Below are 19,050 nucleotides of genomic sequence, written 5' to 3' on the forward strand. Positions count from 1 at the left end.
GGGTTTGAGCCCCATGTTGGGTGTAGAGATTGTTTAAAAATAAAATCTAAAAAAAAAAAAATTCCATTGTCTTGATGGACTGCAGTTTAACGTATCCATCCCTTACCAAAGGCCATTGTGGTTGTTTCTAAGTTTTGGCAATTATGAATAAAGCTGCAATAAACATGTGTGTGCTGGTTTCCTCTGTGAAAGTCACTTTTTAAAAATTTTTTAATTTTTTATTTATTTTTTAGAGATTTTATTTATTTGACAGACCGAGATCACAAGTAGGCAGAGAGGCAGGCAGAGAGAGAGGAGGAAGCAGGCTCCCTGATGAGCAGAGAGCCTGATGCAGGGCTAGATCCCAGGACCCTGGGATCATGACCTGAGCCGAAGGCAGAGGCTTTAACCCACTGAACCACCCAGGCGCCCCTGAAAGGCACTTTTCACCTCTACGCAGACAGCTTTAAAAGGTCATTCTGGGGGCACCTGGGGAGCTCAGTCGGTTAAGCGTCTGACTTCAGCTCAGGTCATGATCTTGAGGGTCCTGGGATCAAGCCCTGTGTGGAGCTTCACATTGGGCTCTGTGCTCAGGGGAGAGTCCACGTCTCCCTCTCCTTCTCCCCTACATCCCGACTTGTGCTCTCTCTCGCTCTTTTGCAAATAAAATCTTTAAAATAAAAGGTCATTCTCGCTGCAGGGGGAGGAGCTTAGGGAAGGTATGGCTCCTTTAAAAACTGTTCTGGTGAGATCAGGTCTCTGCAGTAGACAGTGTGGGCTCCAACCCCAGTTTTGCTTCTCATTCGGACCTGGGGGGGGGCGGGGGAGATAACAGAGATCACCACCTTCCCTGCATCCTTCCCAGCCTCCACTCCAGATATTTTGGGGAACCCACGGCTGGGAGATCAGACGTGGCTCAGGCCAGTCAGCACCGCAGAGGTGGGCTCTGGGAGCAGGAGTCACTGAGAGTGCTGTGACAAAGTGTCCCCCAAGCCTGGAAACCACCCCTGAGTGGGTCAGCACAGCGAGGTATTGGAACTGACTCCCCACCTCGGTTGCCTGGAGCCCACACTTGGCCGTTTCCAACTAAATGCTCCTCAGAACTCAGCGCCTGGGAAATGCAGGACTCCCAGTAGTTAGAGTTTGTGAATCGCTCCTGTGTCAGACCCTTAGGGGCTCAGCCCGGGTAATCATTTAGTTGACAGGGGTTTATCGAGGATCTGTTATTGTCAGGCTCTGTTCTAGTGGAGGGTGCGGTGTCTAAACGTGGCGTCTCTCCCTGATCTGTTGGGGGCCTCCAGATGTGGGGCGAAGATCGCATGGAAGCCGGCGGCATGGGCGGTGAAAGAATTCACCCGAGGCCGAACACAGGAGACAGAAGTTTATTGAATACACCGGCAAGGGAGTGGCAGGCAAGACAGCAAAGCAGAGACCATCTGCCAGGAGGCAGTGGGTGGGGGCTGTTTTTAAAGGGGGAAGGTGCAGAGGAATGGCGACGTAGGGCCTTTTCCCTTTTTTGGTAACTGTGCCCGGTTGTAAGTAGACCATTGGAGAGTTAGGGCCTGTGGATAGTTTGAGGTGGGCCATGTGTTGGGCCTGTCTGAATTCAGCCCAGGGGCTCGCTGTGGGCCCTTTCTACATGCCACCGCTCAGGCCTGTTCGCTGAACAGTGGCCTCTACCCCGGGGGACAGAAAGTAAACACCTCCACCACAATGAAAAACATACCTGATTACAGATTGTAGGGGAAAAGGAAGGAGGAATGGGCCAGGAGTTAGGACGGGAGGAGAAACATCAGCCTCGGAAACTGCTGATGCCTGCCCAGGTCATAGTTCTGCCTGAAGTTGTGTATTTAACTGCGGACTATACCACGAACTCTTTGAGGTGAGGACTGTGCCTGCCCCCAGGACGGTCCACCCACAGAAGGAGCTCATCAAAGGTCTCTTGATAGGAACAGGCTCAACCCAGTGGGGTGGGAGGTAAATGAGGCCTGGGGGAGAGTGTATGAAACCTGAAGTACTAGGTTGTACAAGTGTACCCCAAAGATTCCTGTCCGCCCAGAACCTCAGAATACGGCCTTATTTGGAAACGAGCTCTGTGCATAGGTCCCCAGTTAAGGTCGTGCGGTGTCTTTATAAGAAAGGATACATGGCCTTGGGCACGCACACACACATACACACACACAGAAAGGAAGATGGCCCTGCAAAGACAGGCAGAACTTGGGAGTAACGCCCCTGAAAGTCAAGGGCCTCCAAAGATGCTGGCCGCCACCCAGAGCTAGGGAGAAGCCAGAAGAGATGCTTCCAGCAGTTGGAGCACCGCCCAGTCGACATCTTCACTTCCTACCTACTTCGGGCCTCCACAACTGAGAGAATACATTTCTGTGGTTTAAGATCCCCCAGGTTGTGGTACTTCGTCCCATCAGCTGCAAGAAACCTATACACGCTCAGGGTCACCCCACAGTGTTCCCCACGGATTTTTCTTCGTAAATGGTTTTTACGTGCAAAGCGTTACGGGTGAGTGCACATCATTCACACGTTCATCGACCCAGCAAGCATTTATTCGGTGCCGATGACACGTCAGGGAGCATCCCCAGGTCCCGGCAATCCTGCCGCTGAGTACAGGGAGAGAACCACCAAACAACAAACAAAAGAGAAAAAAAAAAAAAAAAAGAAAAAAAGAAAAGGACACAGTAGGTCAGACAGTGCGTAGAGCTATGGAGAAAAATACAAGATAAGGGGTAAGTTTAGGGGTGGGTGTGGACGGCAGGGAGGAGGTGATGCCATTTGCCGCGGGGTGGTCCGACATGGGGTTCCTGCACACTTGCAGGCACGGAGACGTAAATGTCAAGGCCCGGAGGCAGCAAAGTGCTGCCGGCCAGGGGAGACCAGTGTGGCTGGAAAGGCGGAGGCAAGGAGCAGAGGAGGGGGAGCCCAGGTCAGAGAGGCTGCGGCGGAGGCAGCGGCGCCTGACCCCGTGCTCCCGAGCTCACCCCGCGCCCTAGCAAGGCCCCAAGACCCAGCGCCGCACCCAACATGGCGGCCGCGCACCGCACGCCGGCTGGCGAGCGGAACTGCGTACCGCAGGCGCCGGAAGTGGCGGGAGGCCCCGCCCCCTACCAGGGTCTCTGTGGAGCGGCGGACGCGCCGGCTTTGAGCATCCCTGGCGGGCCGTGGGGAGGCCCTGGGGCTGCGGCTCCGGCGGCCGCGGCCCCGCCCGCCTTCGACATGGCCAGCTCCGGAGAGGTACGGCCGGCGCCTCTCTCCGCTCTCCTTCCTGCCCCGCGGCCTTGGCTCCGCTCTGGCCTTCCCATCCCGCCCCGGTCCCCTTTGCGTCCTTTCCATCCAGCCCCCTGACCCGCTCCATCCTTCCCGTCCCGACCGCGACCCGGCCCACTGCTTCCCACCTTGACTTCGACCCCAACCCCAGTCGTGCTTGGCCCTTTCCTCCTGGAGCCTGGCGTCGGCCGGGTTTGGTCCTTCCTGACCCGACCCTTGGCCTCGGCCTCGGCCTCGCCGGTTCCTTCCCATCCTTAACCTGGCCTTGCCCCTTGCCCCTTGCCCCATCCTTGCGTCGTCCCGTCCCTCAGTCCCTCACCCTGTTGCGAATTCACAAGCTCTTTCCCTCTTGGGTTTTCCATCCCCGCAGTCGTGACCACCAGAGTTCTTCCCCGCCTCTGCGCCCCAGAGTTCCATGCTGCTGTAGGCCTCTCAAGCCATTTTCCTATGCCCCTGCACGTGGGCTCAGCCCTTGGAGCTGTGAGACGTTCATCTTCCATGTCCACTCTGCACCCCATCCTCTATCTCTGATTGCTCAGTTTCAGCCCACTTTTCTCTGCGCCTGCTTGTTGTGTGACTTGGGAGCTGATAGAGGAAAAGCTATTTTACCTGGGAGACTTTTGGCTTACCCCAGAATTCCTTTCCCCCATGCTCCACAAGTCTGGGACTGAGTCCCTGTAATGTGGTGCAAGGTATTTTATCTGCAGACCAGGGTATGTGGGATCTGGACTCTGATTAGCATCTTTTCATTTGTTGCTTCCTGCCTCTCTTTATGTGTACTTGTGGCTACCTGTGTGTCTGTTTATCATCTGGGACTTGGACCTTTGAGTGCACTGTTTTAGGGGCTTACCTGTGCTCTGGGGAACAGGAGTCAGAGGGTCAAGCGTTTTCTTCGAAACGTTTGGGGCCGAGGTTGTTGACAGTTCCTTTTCATTCAAAGTGAGTTTGGCTTAGAAGTGGCCCCTAGATTGAGGGGGAGGGTGTGGGACACACCTGCAGACTGGTGGTGGGATTGAAGGGTCAGAAAGCCACAGCTCTTAAAGGAATAGTTATGGAGTAGCCTGGCTGTGTTAGCAAATTACAAGTGTGTACTTGCGGGAGCTGGGGGCGCTGGTACCTTGTTCTTACGGGGTCCTGGCACAAAGGGGCCTCTGTTCCTTCACACATATGAGTGACCTGGCCAGTGAGGCCTCTTATTACTTGGTGGACGTCTCGTTCTACCCTGGATGTGGAGATCAAGGTCCCTTGTGCGATGTTCTATTTATTATTTATTGATATATAGCTTGCACGCCGTGAAATTCACCGTTTTGGTTTCTTTTTTTTTTTTTTTTTAAGATTTCATTTTTTTATTTGACAGAGAGAGACAGCGAGAGCAGGAACACAAGCAGGGCGCCTGGGAGAGGGAAAGCAGGCTTTCCACCGAGCAAGGAGCCCGATGCGGGGCTCAATCCCAGAACTCTGGGATCATGACCTGACCTGAAGGCACAAGCCCAACGACTGAGCCACCCAGGCGCCCCAAAATTCACACTTTTAAAGTGTGTGTGTGTGTGTGTGTGTGTGTTTAAAGTAAGCTTTATGCCCAGTGTGAGGCTTAAACTCACAACCCTGAGATCAAGAGTTGGAGGCTCCATTGAACCAGTCAGATGCCCAAAGCACTTTTAAAAAATATATTTGCAAGGTTGTGCAACTCTCCCCACTACAGGATTCCAGAATGAGGTGGTCTTACTTTGAAAGTCATTACTGGCTTTAACACATGGACACTCAGGATTACTCCCGGAGTTTCTCATAGTGCTTCAAACGATTCTGAAGCAGCAGTCTGTTGACTCATCTGGTTCAGTGCTTCTTTCTCTTGGAAATTACAAAGTGATCCCTGTTCCAGAGCCGTACTTGGCCTAGGGAGGAGATAAGCAAGCAGGCAAACCGTGACAAATGAGGCTGGAGTGGGAGTGGGGTACCTGGTACAGCAGGGGAGGGGCAGGGTGAGGGTGAGTTAAGCCTGTCTGGCTGATGCTGGGAGGGCTTCATTGTGTTTGAGCCTTTGAGCCCAAGTTCTGAAAGTAGCAGTTTTCCTGTGTGGTGGCATGTCTGGTGGAGGGAACAGCTTGTGGTAGGGCTTGGAGGCATGAGGGAGGGCGTGTTCCAGAAATTACCACCTGGAGAAGCAGAGACCTAGGAAGCGGGCAGAGTGTGGGGTGGAAACCCATACAGTTGTGCTCCTCTTTTGACTGACCTTGTATTTTATAATGCCAAATATATTATGTATAACAATTTCACATCATGAAAGTGTGCTGTGTTGTACCCACTGCCCAGTTATTTAAGAAACATTTCTTTTCCATTTAATGTTTATTCTTTTTGTTTGTTTGTTTTTTTAAGTAAGCATTATGCCAGACATGGGGCTTGAACTTAGAACCCTGACATCAAGAGTTACATGCTCCACTGCTAGCCAGCCAGATTGTCCCCCCTCGCCCCTCACTCCCCAACCAATGCCCAGTTTTCACAGTTAACACGTGACCAATCTTGTTTCATCTCTGTCTCTCCCTTTGGCTCATTTACATCATTCCAGACATCTCATCAGTTGGTTTGTGAATTCTGTGGTTTCTTTGGGTGCCTGGTGGGTAAACATCTGAGAGGGGGGATTTTTTTTGGCAGATACTGAAGTTTCAATACCTAATTTTTCCTCTATCTTTCAGTTCTTAAAAAAAAAAATTGTGAGATGTTACATTCTGAAAAGTGCATTAAACTCTTTTTAACCCTTATGCTTCAAACCACACCTATAAGTGGTCATGATCTGGTTTTAAACATATGGTTCCCAGAGGTGCCAGAGAAAGACCACCTGTCCGTCCTCATCCCTGGACTGATTTCCACAGACCACGGGGGATGCCTGAACTGGATCTTTCAGGAAGCCCCAGCAGCCCTTTTCTTGTGGTGGGAAGGGCAGTTTAGCTGCTCAAGCCCAGCCAAAGGCTACTCAGGCTACTTACCTAATTTTTTTTTTTTCAAGCCCCAGTGTGGGGCTTGAACTCACGACCCCAAGATGGAGCGTCATGTGCTCCTTATCTAACGGTTTTGAGATAGAGAGTGGGTCTGCCATAGTTCCGCCGAGGCTGAAAACACATGGTTCCGAGAGGCAGAGGGAAGCGAGGGCGGTCATCTACGGGTGTGTGTGTGTGTGTGTGTGTGTGTGTGTGGAATTGTGCCTATTCTCTGGGCTACAGGTTTTGTTTCATTCCTTCCCAGGGACCATTCCTTGTTTGCTCTTGGCTTCTGCGGAGCTTCTGGCTTTCCTGGGGAAAAGATGTGTGTGTGGACTTAGAAACCACAGGTCCTTGGCTTGGAAAGCCTGGATTCCAGGCCGAAGACTTGACTCTTACAAACCCGGCAGCCCCCTCCCAGGATCGGCCTTTGGAGACCAGGGGCAGCCAGCTGTTCCTAAGTGCCTGCATTTGGGAGCAGAGAATGTGAGGAAAATCACCTTGTGGGGTGTGCTGAGACTGGACAGAAGGGGCTGGAACTGAGTTCCTGCCCCCCCCCTTTTTTTTTCCCTAAATGTGAGCTCCATGCCCAGTGTGGGGCTTGGGGTTTGAACTCACAACCCTGAGATCAGGAGTCACACGCTCTACTGTCTTAGTCAGACAGGTGCCCCTATAACTTCTGGGTAGGTTTTAAGAGAAATTCAGTATTAGTGATGTCCTGTGAGGCTGGAGCTTCTGACAGTGTTCTGCCCCATGTTTTGTTTTTTGTTTTTTTTTTTTTTAAAGATTTTATTTATTTGACAGACAGAGATCACAAGTAGTCAGAGAGGCAGGCAGAGAGAGAGGAGGAAGCAGGCTCCCCGCTGAGCAGAGAGCCCGATGCGGGGCTCGATCCCAGGACCCTGGGATCATGACCTGAGCCGAAGGCAGAGGCTTTAACCCACTGAGCCACCCAGGCGCCCCTGCCCCATGTTCTCATTGCTCCAAGAAGGCCTTCTTAACTTTGACGAACCTGCAGATAGGGGATGAGGACATCCCCTATCTAGCCTAGCCTCAGGCTGCTCCGAGGATTCAAGCCGTCCCTCCCTCTCTCCCCAAGCCCTCTCCCTGCCTGACTCCCCCCCCCCACCCCGCCTTGTTAGCTTTGCCTGATAAGGACCCTTCTGGTTGGAACCTCTCCCCACAGATGGAGTCCCTGGGTCTGGGGTGGGATCTGGGACTCTGATCCCCACGACTGGCTCTGGGAAGCACTGAGCTAAGGAAAGTCACAAATGGTGGAGAACGGTAGCCCCAGAATAGGGCACCCCCGAGCACTTGGACTTGGGGGCAGTTGCAGACCTCAGGAGTAGCGAGACAGGACTAAAGCCACCTCAGTTGGAAAGGGGAGCAGGGAGGGCTGCCTCTTGCAGAGAAGGGAACGTGGTCAGGGCCAGCACTGTTAAACAGGGGGACGTATCTGTGGCGACCCTCTCCCAGGCCTGGGGAGGGCTTGGCAGGCCTGGAGCTCGTCAGGACCGAGTAGAGGGGTGCCGCAGTCGGAGTGCCTGGGAAACCCCTGGAGGCTGCGTGGGGGGTGCGCAGTGGCTCTCCCGCCCTGGGGTTCATGGTTGCCATGGCAGCGGCAGGGCTTTCCAGGCCTCAGAGCTTCCATCCTTGCAAATATGTGCAGAAGAAAAGTCAGGCCAGAGGAGGAGGGCTCACAGACAGAACCGCTGCAAATGGCAGGAGAAATAATCCCGTTGCCGCCTCCTGGGAGTGGTCCGACAGGCACCCCCGCAGGACGGTTTGGGGGGGCTGGACCCCTTTCAGGGCGTGCTGGGAAGATACAGGGTTCCCTCCCCACCATGGGTTTCCCCTCAAGAGCCTCCAGTTACTTGGTCCTTGATTTGGGGATTTCATGTCCCACCAACCCGGGTGGAACCCCTCCCTCTCGGTTATACGCATCAACCCGGGAGTGGCGGAAGGCCCACGTTAGAGAAGAAAACCTTTTGCAGATAGCTACCAGAACAAACTGAAATGTGGGCACATCTCGTGGGAGATACCAACACAAGTTCCTAGCCAGAAAGTGTGATAAGGTGGGGCTCCGTGGCACGCTCCCTGTTAGCTAGTACCGATCTGAAGATGGAAAAACGTCATTAGCAGGTGCTGTTTCTTCTTCATAAGGACTTGATGGTCTCATTCTTTGACTTTTCTTGCCCTTAATGCCAGCGCTGGGAAGAGCTTCCCCCGCTGCTGGCTGAGGGCTGGGTGTCCATCACAGCAACCCCAAGAGGCGAAGATACTGTTGTCACCCCCGGTTCTTACTATTTCTTTTCTTTTCTTTTTTTAAAGATTTTATTTATTTGTTTGACAGACAGGGATCACAAGTAGGCAGAGAGGCAGGCAGAGGGTGGGGGGAAGCAGGCTCCCTGTTGAGCAGAGAGCCCGATGTGGGGCTCGAGCCCAGAACCCTGGAATCATGACCTGAGCCGAAGGCAGAGGCTTTAACCCACTGAGCCACCCAGGCCCCCCCTTTCTGTTTCTTGATAGAATTCTCCCACCTAAGCGTTTTTAAGAATCCAGAGTGACACTGGGACAGCGGGAGGATAGCAGCTTTCCCAAGCCGACAGCCTTGGCCGATGGTTGTAAGTTGAGCCTGAAACACGCCAGAGTTGATAGGAGCCCTTTAGTAGGAAAAAGTCCTTAAATTTGGAAAAGAATTGAAATTTCATTTTGAATCTCCTACTTTTGAAGAGAGACCTGGTGGGCAGATCTGAAAGGGGTTTCTTTTTTTTTTTTTTTTTTTTTTTTTTTTTAAAGATTTTATTTATTTATTTGTCAGAGAGAGAGAGAGGGAGAGAGCGAGCACAGGCAGACAGAATGGCAGGCAGAGGCAGAGGGAGAAGCAGGTTCCCTGACGAGCAAGGAGCCCGATGTGGGACTCGATCCCAGGACGCTGGGATCATGACCTGAGCCGAAGGCAGCCGCTCAACCAACTGAGCCACCCAGGCGTCCCCTGAAAGGGGTTTCTGAAGTATATCCTGGCTTCTTGCTCTGCGGTTAAGATTTTTGGGAAAAGCACCTTCTTTCCCACAGACTGTGGTGAGGGCTGCTCTTGGCATTTGTCCTTGGCCAAGGAGGCCAGGCTGAAGGCCACCGTCAGGGATCCCGTGGGAATTCGGTGTTGTCCTTATTTGCAGGACACATCCAACGATGACGACGTGCCCCCTGCGGCAGCCGCCATGGCGGCGGGCTCCCACCTTCTCGGCTTCTCGGACGAGATCCTGCTGCACATCCTGAGCCACGTGCCCAGCACAGACCTGGTTCTGAATGTTCGGCGCACCTGTCGGAAACTGGCGGCCCTGTGCTTGGACAAGAGCCTCACCCACACCGTGCTGCTGCAGAAGGACTATGAGGTGAGGTGTGGTCACGGGGGTGGGGACGGCCCATGTGGCCACCCAAGGACTAGCCAGGCAGTAGGGCGCCGCGTGGCTGGTGACAAAGTGGGCGGGCCCTCAGAGTCCTGACCGGCTCAGCCTCCGAGACACCCGAGGTGACGAAAGCTAGAGGTCGAGAGGTGCTGGAAGCGGGCTGCACAGCAGTGGGGACATGGGCCCGGTGGAGGCTGTGCTGGGAGAGAGCTGGACTTCCCGGTGGATGCCCAGGAGTAGGTTCTGGAACTTACTTGGTGGTGCAGGGTGGCCCCATCTTACCCCCCAGCAGCTGTGTGTGGGCCTTCAGCTGCCTTATACTCTCCAGGCCAGGCTTCTAAGTGTCTGCTCTTGTGATGGGCAGGACAGGTGTCACCTTGTGCTTTTTCCTGGCCTGGGTAGGGTGCTGGGGTCCCCAGGGTGCAGTTTCCATCCAGGGTTGGGCCGTTTGTTTATCTTCTTTCCAGAAGCCACTGCTAGGGCTTTTTTTTTGTGGAGTTCTAAGAGTCCTCTTGTATTTTGGATCCTTTGTCGGATACCTGTATTGTGAGTATCTTCTCTTGGAGTCTGTGGCTTGCCTTTCTTTTTCTTTTTTTTAAACAGAGTCTTTTTTTTTGTTTTGTTTTTAAAGATTTTATTTATTTATTCAACACAGAGAGATCACAAGTAGGCAGAGAGGCAGGCAGAGAGAGAGGAGGAAGCAGGCTCCCCGCTGTGCAGAGAGCCCGATGCGGGGCTCGATCCCAGGACCCGGGGACCATGACCTGAGCTGAAGGCAGAGGCTTAACCCACTGAGCCAGCCAGGCACCCCTGTCTTTTGAAGAGAATAAGCATTTAAGTTGAAGTCCAATTTATTGATTTTTTTTTGTGTGTGTGTGTTCTTGTTTTTTTTTTGTAATCTGTTGAAGGAAAGTATTAAACCTGAGCTTGTGCAGATCTCCTTCTTTCTCTTGTAGAAGTGTTATAGCTTTAGCTCTTATGGTAGGCGTGTAATCCCTGATGTGTTAAGTCTCTGTGTGGTGTGAGGTAAGGATCGAGGGTTCCTTCCTTTGTATATGGCTCTTCAGTTGTTCCAGCATCACTTACGGACAAGGTTGTCCTTCCCTCAATATTGCCTTGTGAATTTTTTAATGATGTGATTATATTTTAATTCCAGTATCGCTAACATACAGTGCTATGTTAGTTTCGGATATAGATCATTTGGTTCTCAGCACGAGTGCACTCCTCAGTCCCCATCCCCTCTTCTCCACTACCCACCACCCACTTCCCCTCAGTCACCATCACTTTGTTCTCTGTAGTTAAGTCTGTTTCTTGGTTTGTCTCTCCCTCTTCTTTACCTTTGCCCTTTTGTTTCTTAAATTCTTAAATGCCCTTAATTTCTTAAATACAGTATTTATCTTTCTCTGACTTGTTGCCCCTAACATTATACTCTCGAGCTCCATGCACGTTGTTGCAAATGGCAAGATTTCATTCTTTTTTATGATTGCCTTGAAACTTTTGTGGAAAAGTCAACTGACAACATATCTTAAAGCTAACAATAAAGATCTTGACTGGAACCTGCATTTTAGGAGGCTGTGGGAGGGATTCCTTGGTGAAGCTATGCATTTGAACCCTGGGTGAGGCCCCTCCAGAGCTTGGTTCTCTCGGTGAGAGCGGGCTGTGCTCCTCTCTGCTGGGGGAGTGTGGGTGTGCCTGGAGGCTGAGCTGACTCCCCAGAGCCAAGGTCAGGCTCCCTGCCTAGGAGGGTTCTTGACTGGAGAGGGAGGGGCAGGTGCCCCCAGCACAATGTCACAGCACCATGGATCAGGACCCCTGATGTGCGTGTCCTATGCCTGCGTGGCCATGGGTGCGTGAGTCTACCTTAGAGAAGTGACCGAGATGCACGGACATCGCGTGTGCGGGTGCTCGAGGCAGGGGTGCTGTTGAAGGCCTCCTTGGCGGCAGCGGCTGGGATGTCCTGCTGTTGGCCCCTGAGTTCCCTCACTAGATGTACCATGGCTTGCCTAACCAGATCACGGCAGGTGTTTGAGGCATATTTAATGATGTGAAAATGCATCGGGTTTCCAGGGCACGATTCCACTGTGTGATTCAGGAAACCTCACGTAACATAACATTTACCATGTCCGCCATTTTTAAGTACGTGCTGCTGTATGTTGTACAGTACGTCCATTTGTGGTGATGTGCCACCATCATCAGCATTCCTAGAACTTTTCCATCACCCTGAACAGAAAGTCTGGATCCCGAGAGCAGTAACTCCCTATTCCCCGTTTCCCCAGCCCCTAGTAACCTCGGTTCTGCTTTTTGCTTGTGAATGTGCCTCTTCTGGATAATCGTGTAAGTGGGGTCACACAACATGGGATCTTTTAGGACTGGCTTCTTTCCCCTTGTGCGACATCAAGGTTCACCCCCATGGCGTGTGTCGGAGCTTCGCTTCCGTCCGTGGCTACGTAGTCTTTCCTTGTATGTGCAGACCACGTTGTGCTTACCCATCTGTCTACTGGTGGACATTAGGTTGTTTCATCTGTGATTAGTGCTGCTGTGAACATTGGGGAGCATGGAGTGAGTCCCTCTTTTTCCCATTCCCTCGGGCACACGCCTAGGAGGGGAATTGCTGGGGCCCGTGGTCACTCTGTGTCCGCTTTTTGAGGAACCACCACACTTTTCCGCACCAGCTGCACCATGTTTAGGCTCCCGCCTAGCTGGGGACTGTGGGAGGTGAGCATGTGGGAGGGGAAGGAGAGGCCAGTCCTCCCCTCCAGTGTACCTCCTCCGCTGGAGTAGTGAACCCCTATGGGGCCCCTTGGGGCTTCCCGATTGTCGCAGGGGAGGGTGTGACCCGAGGACGAAGGAGAAGGAGTCGCTTGGGTGCCCTCGGCCCCTTTCCTTCGTTGACCACCCCCCGGCCTTTCCTGGGCCTTCCCTGTAGGCGAGTGAGGACAAGGTGAAGCAGCTGGTGAAGGAGATCGGCCGGGAGATCCAGCAGCTCGACATGGCCGGCTGCTACTGGCTGTCGGGCGCCACCATCGAGCATGTGGCCCGCTGCCGCAGCCTGGTGAAGGTGAACCTCTCAGGCTGCCACCTGACCTCCCTGCGCCTCTCCAAGATGCTCTCGGCCCTGCAGCAGCTGCGCTCCCTGGCCATCGACGTGAGCCCCGGCTTCGACGCCGGCCAGCTGAGCGGTGAGTGCAAGGCCACGCTGAGCCGCGTGCGGGAGCTCAAGCAGACGCTGTACACGCCGTCCTATGGCGTCGTGCCCTGCTGCACCAGCCTGGAGAAGCTGCTGCTCTACTTCGAGATCCTGGACCGCACGCGCGAGGGTGCCGTCCTGTCGGGCCAGCTGATGGTGGGCCAGAGCAACGTGCCGCACTACCAGAACCTACGTGTCTTCTACGCGCGCCTGGCGCCCGGCTACATCAACCAGGAGGTGGTGCGGCTCTACCTGGCTGTGCTCAGCGACCGCACGCCTGAGAACCTGCACGCCTTCCTCATCTCCGTGCCTGGCAGCTTCGCCGAGAGCGGGGCCACCAAGAACCTGCTGGACTCCATGGCCCGCAACGTGGCGCTGGACGCCCTGCAGCTGCCCCGGTCCTGGCTCAACGGCTCGGCCCTGCTGCAGCACTTGAAGTTCAACAACCCCTTCTACTTCAGCTTCAGCCGCTGCGCCCTGTCCGGCGGCCACCTGATCCAGCGCGTCATCGACGGCGGGAAGGAGCTGCGCAGCCTGGCGAGCCTCAACCTCAGCGGCTGTGTCCACTGCCTGTCGCCGGACTCCCTGCTCCGCAAGGCGGAGGACGATATCGACAGCAGCATCCTGGAGACGCTGGTGGCATCCTGCCGCAACCTGCGCCACCTCAACCTCTCGGCCGCCCACCACCACAGCTCCGAGGGCCCGGGCCGCCACCTGTGCCAGCTGCTGGCCCGACTGCGCCACCTGCGCTCCCTGTCCCTGCCTGTCTGCTCCGTCGCCGACTCGGCGCCGCGGGCCGACCGCGCTCCCGCCCAGCCCGCCATGCACGCCGTGCCCCGCGGCTTCGGCAAAAAGGTGCGCATCGGCGTGCCGTCCGGCCCCGGCCCCTTCCCGGGCCAGGCGGGCCCCCAGCCATCCTCCGTGTTCTGGTCCCTGCTGAAGAGCGTGCCCTTTCTGGAGCGCCTTGAGCTGATCGGGTCCAACTTCTCCTCCGCCATGCCGCGCAACGAGCCCGCCATCCGCAACTCCCTCCCGCCCTGCAGCCGGGCGCAGAGCGTTGGGGACTCGGAGGTGGCCGCCATCGGGCAGCTGGCCTTCCTGCGGCACCTGACGCTGGCGCAGCTGCCCAGCATCCTGACGGGCTCCGGGCTGCTCAGCATCGGCCTGCAGTGCCAGCAGCTGCAGTCCCTCTCGCTGGCCAACCTGGGCATGATGGGGAAGGTGGTCTACATGTCCGCCCTGTCGGACATGCTGAGACACTGCACGCGGCTGAAGGACCTCAGGTGAGAGGGCCCCGGCAGCTCCTGGGCGGTCTGCGCGTCCCTGGGAGGTGGGAGGGGCGGTGGGGGAGCGTGGGTGGCCCAGCCTCTCATTTGGTGGATGTTCGTGCAGCTGAGCCCGTCTGCCAGGGTGGCCTCTAGTGGCTGAGTGTCTGGGTGGGGCTGACAAGGGCCTCGCAGCAGGAGAACGGTCGGGGAAGTGGTGGTGGGGCTGAGCCCAGGGAGGGCAGGTGGGAGGCAGGAAGCGGGGCCTGACCGGGTCCTCATCGTGGCGGCTATGAGTGATCGCGATCACGCTAGAAGGTGTTGCTGTGTGTGCAGTCTTTCTCCGTCCCCATGACTGCCCCATGAGGTGGCCGCTCTTGTCCCTGTGCGGCAGAGCTGGTAAGTGGGGGGGGGGGGGGCGCCTGGGGGGCCAGTCTGGGGCTTTCTGTCCGACTTTGTGATTCTTGGAGCTACGAGGCCGTGAACTGGGAGACTTGAGGCAGAAGAGATCCTTGGATTCTGGGTAGGCAGCATGTACCACAGCCTGCATGGTCTTGTGAAAACATATGTCCCAAACCACCAGCGAGGTGGTTAGGGGAGCTCGGTGAGGTGAGAGGACTTCAGCTGGCAGAGGGCGTGGGCCAATTTCCGGTTGGGAATGGTACCCCCCTCCCCACTGACCAGCACCCCACCTGGGCAGGAGGGGCTGGGATGGAGGAGCTGGAGAGAGGGGTGTCAAAGTGGGGGCCACACACGGTTGGGAGGTGATGGTGGCCTGGAGCAAGAGGCAGGCTGATTGGAGAGAGAGGGGCGGAACCCATCCAGGCTATTGTCCTAAGAGCCCAGACACGAAATGGACTCCTACTGAATGGAGCTATGGAGTGAGGGGTGCTCTCAGGAGGACCTGGCATTTAAAGGGGAGGGCTCTGTTGACTGGAGACGTGTTTGAAAATCTGGACAGAGCTGATCTTGCAAAATTGCAGTTTCCCAGAAACTACTGGACAGGTATGGCGGCAGCGGGCCCCAGCTCTAGTAGGGCTTTAGGTTGGGGAGGGAGTGACAATGGGTGTAGGTCCGTTAGCTGGTCTCTCTGTCAGGCTGGAGCTATGGGGTGGGGGTGGGGGCAGCGCCAGGGGGCCCCGAGTCGTGTCCTCATCCCCATGATGGTTATTACATGCTTTGTGCCTTTGGTGAGGGCCAGGTGCTCAGCCAGCAGCTTTCGGGCCCCGTCTGCTTTAAACCTGGTGACAGCCCTTCATCGTTCCCATGTCACAGACGAGGTGGCGGAAGCTTGAGGGAGGAGCTGAGGTTCGCCTTGCTCAGTGTGACTCTGGAGCTTGACCTTGGCCCTGGAACCATACAAAAATGGAGACAGCTGTGTCTTTGCAGACCTCCACTCTCCCCTCAGAGGGTGTCGTGAGACAGGAAATGGACCAGATTTGAGCTGGAGCTGGCAGAGCGCTTTGCTGCTCACACTGGGGAGTGTTGCAGATCTCCACTGCACACTGCGTCTGCCCTGCGTGTGTTTCCCGGTCCAAGCACAATACAGACACTGCGGCTCCCTGAGGCCCTGCGGCTCCCTGAGGCCCTGCTCATTGGGGGTGAAAGGCCAAGGGTCTGACCCCAGCCTTCCACATGGTGGAGCAGGTGTTCTGCCATGTTGGATCTGCACGGCCTGGACCTGCAGCTTGGGACCTCGGCTGGAGTTTCCACAGAGCCCCGCATTTGGGACTTTTTATTATGCTATGTCCCGCGCGTTCTAGTTACACTTGGCTTTGAGAACCGTAATGCTGAGTTTTTAGAATCCCCTGGTTTGGAAACCTGAGTCAAAGTTAACTTCCTGTGAATGTTGTTGTCCAGTGTCCATGAGACACTGGAGCCGCGTGCGCTGGGCTCTGGCTGTGCCTCCCTGGCCACTTCGGAGCTTGCCTGGAGGTCGTACAAGAGGTCATGAGATGGTTAGGGATGCTCGATGGACAGAGTTGTTGTTCCCATTGTGGGGCCTTTGGGACCCTCTGTCCTGTCTTGGGTGGGCCGGACACTCCTGGCCGCTGGCTTCCCAAGGCTTGAGGGAGTGAGGACCGCAGGCCTGCTCTTTGCATTCTGACTCTCCCCCTCCCCCGCCACGTCCCTTTTACTGCCCGCATCGAGTCTTCTGTGTTAACTCTTTCCGGCTTGGGCACCGCTCCTGCCAGGGTGGGACGGAGGAGGGGCCCTGACCGCAGTGGGCAGCCGCCACCACTGCCTGCACAGGAAGGGCCTTTCCAACTTTTTTTTTTTTTAAGATTTTACCCATTTATTTGACAGACAGAGATCACAAGTAGGCAGAGAGAGAGGAGGAAGCAGGCTCCCCGCCGAGCAGAGAGCTCGATGCGGGGCTCGATCCCAGGACCCTGGGATCATGACCTGAGCAGAAGGCAGAGGCTTAACCCACTGAGCCACCCAGGCACCCCAAGGGGCCTTTCCAACTTCTGAGGCGCCCACATCTGCCTTCTTGCCTGCGTGTCTGTGACATCAGGCATCCACACCCTCTCTTTTCACTGGTTCTTCTCTGTCCTGCTCCTTGTCCCACCTTGCTTCTTCCCGTGCTATTGCGGTCACATCACTGGCCTTTCTGGAAGAAGCGGCGGTAGGGGGGTGGCCCATAGGCCACATGTCCCTGGGAGCTGCGGACGGATCCCTGTGTTTGACAACAGAAGGCCCCACAGGCCTGCGATCCTGCTGACCGAGGGAGTCTGTGATTAGGAATTGAATGTTCCTTAATGACAGGAGCCCAAGTAGAGCATTAGAGGTCAAATTTCACCAAATTCCAAGCCAGGGTATTTTCTGGATCTCTCATTTTTGCTGTCAGTGTTTTTTGCTTTCTTGCCAGCCCATTAAGCCTTGTACCTTTTCTGACTGGACTGTGGTCGCACAGTTTGGTCATCGTCCCGGAGTGTTGGGGAAAAACAGAAATCAATGAAGGTAAAATAAAGTAATACAGTCACGTAATTCAACAAGTCAGAGTAGTCGAAATCTCTCCCCCAAACACCTGCCTTGTGTCCAGAGCGTTCAGTGTCTGCTGCCTGCAGAGCCCCCTGGAGACGGCAGATGCTCCTGGCTGCCTGGGCTTACCGGCCGTCTTCTGGGGGTGAGGGGAGCGGGTGTGTCGTCTGAGCTCGTGTCTCCCCGCCCCCCCCGGTCCCCGTTCCCGTTCCTCCACCTGTAAGGTGGGGCTGGTAAGTCCAAAGGAATTTGTACCTGTAAGGCCTATGGAACAGGGCTTGGCACCTGCCGTCCCTGTGATGGTTCTTTCTCTGTGAACACCTGTCACACCGGGTTCTGTCTGTAAGGAGAGATCCTTGTCCCTGGGAAGCTGACATTCCAGTGGGGCAAGTGGGCCAACAGTGCACGGAGGAAAGAATATGGTTTATGAGTGAGTAAGGGAGGCTGGGGAGAAAGAAGCAGAGCGGTCTGAGGGTTGCTGGAGGCCGGGGGTGGGGTGGACGTCATGAAGGTGAGATTTGAGAAAAGATTTCACAAAGTTAGCAAAGTAGAACCTGGGAGGAACATTCCCAGCCAGGCAGGTGGAGCGGCACGAGCCGCTGGTGACCGGAAATCACAGGCAACTTATGTTTAAGTGAGTTAACATGAAACATGGTTGGGTATGTGGTTTCTCAGCGGTACGAGCCACAGTTCAGGTGCTCGGTGAGTGCACGTGCTCGTGGCTGCCGTGGTGGACAGGGCGTACATATGGAATGTTCCCGTCTGCACAGAAGGTTCTGTCGGACAGAGCCAAGTTCGTGCCAGGGCCCTGACATGGGCGGTACCGGCTGTTTCAGGAGCAGCCAGGGGCCCGGGTGGCTGGAGGGGAGCGGAAGAGCAGGTCACGCTGCTGTGTCCAGCTAGGGTGGGAGGCTGTGTCTGACACTCAGGGAGAGACCCGGAGTTGGCTGATTGATCGGATCCGTGGGGCAGGTGGGGGGTCAGGGTGAGTCCAGATGGTGCTGAGGCTTTTGGCCTGAGCAGCTGAGCTGATGGGGCTGCCATCAGCAGAGAGGGAGGCTGTGCAGCTCAGCTGCGCACATGTACGCCGGAGTGTGTGAGGCCATGGGCCCCAGCCTGGGCCTGGGGTCACTCAGCAACATTAGGAGGCCGTGGAAGAATCAGCAGTGCCGGCTGGGCGAGGGCAGGCGGGCAGGCGGGGAGCTGGCAGACAGAGCTGGGAGGCATCCCAGGAGCCACAGGGAAGGGCTGGGGGTGCCGACTACAGTTGGATTCTGCTGGTGGACTTGTCATGGCTGCCAGGTGCTTTTCCCACATGTAAGGTTTGACCCCTTTGACATTTTCAGCAACGCCAGGAGTAGAAGTATTGTTGTCCCATTTTGCAGATGAGGAAGGTGAGGCCCAGAGTGTTCAGGAGCTGGTCCGTGGGCCCCTGGAAGCACTTCCTGCCTCATGGGGCCATTGAGCATCCAACAGCGTAACACAGCAGCATTCAGCCGTCACCGAGTGGCTTCCGGGGCTGGCACGTGATCCTTGTGGCGAGGTCCTCCCCGGGAGCAGGGCTGAGCATGCATGGTGGGTTTTGTGGCTGGGGAGGCCCGCAGGACCCAGGATAAATGGGTTTTGTAGGTCAGCGCGAGAACTTGACTGCTGCGCATAATGGGCTCTCTGTGCACGCCGGCTGCTGAGAACCATGTCTGATCAGAGCTGGGTACTGCCTGTTCAGAACAAACATCCCTTTCTAAAAGGCGGCCAAATGGCCCTGTTCCTCTGGATTCCTGCCTTCTGCGGCAAGCCGAGCCCGGGAGGCTGGAGTGAATGGAGCAGGTGGTACTTGCCCACCTGCCGTGGGCAGGAGCCACAGAGAGGAAACGGTGCTCTGAGCCCAGGAGAGGCTGGCACGCTGCTTCTGGGGCTGGCTTCTGGGCAGCTCCTGCTCTTCCTGGTGGAAGGTCCCTGAGATGACAGCCCTTAGG

The 19,050-nt window shown here is 55.6% G+C and overlaps 1 protein-coding gene across 1 annotated transcript in view; it reads left to right on the top strand.

Annotated features, from left to right (window-relative positions):
• Window positions 1-3,189: 3,189 nt before the first annotated feature.
• The window catches only part of LOC111145918 (F-box and leucine rich repeat protein 18), a 39,722-nt gene continuing 23,861 nt past the window's right edge, over window positions 3,190-19,050 (top strand). The window contains exons 1-3 of the mRNA XM_022501227.1: window positions 3,190-3,222; window positions 9,407-9,622; window positions 12,564-14,107. Of these exons, the coding sequence (XP_022356935.1) occupies window positions 3,205-3,222; window positions 9,407-9,622; window positions 12,564-14,107 (1,778 nt within the window). The 5' untranslated portion in view covers window positions 3,190-3,204. The remainder of the gene's footprint in view (window positions 3,223-9,406; window positions 9,623-12,563; window positions 14,108-19,050) is intronic.

The sequence above is a fragment of the Enhydra lutris genome, unplaced genomic scaffold (genome assembly GCF_002288905.1).
Source record: "Enhydra lutris kenyoni isolate GAN:26980312 unplaced genomic scaffold, ASM228890v2 scaffoldscaffold13, whole genome shotgun sequence".
Taxonomy (NCBI): domain Eukaryota; kingdom Metazoa; phylum Chordata; class Mammalia; order Carnivora; family Mustelidae; genus Enhydra; species Enhydra lutris.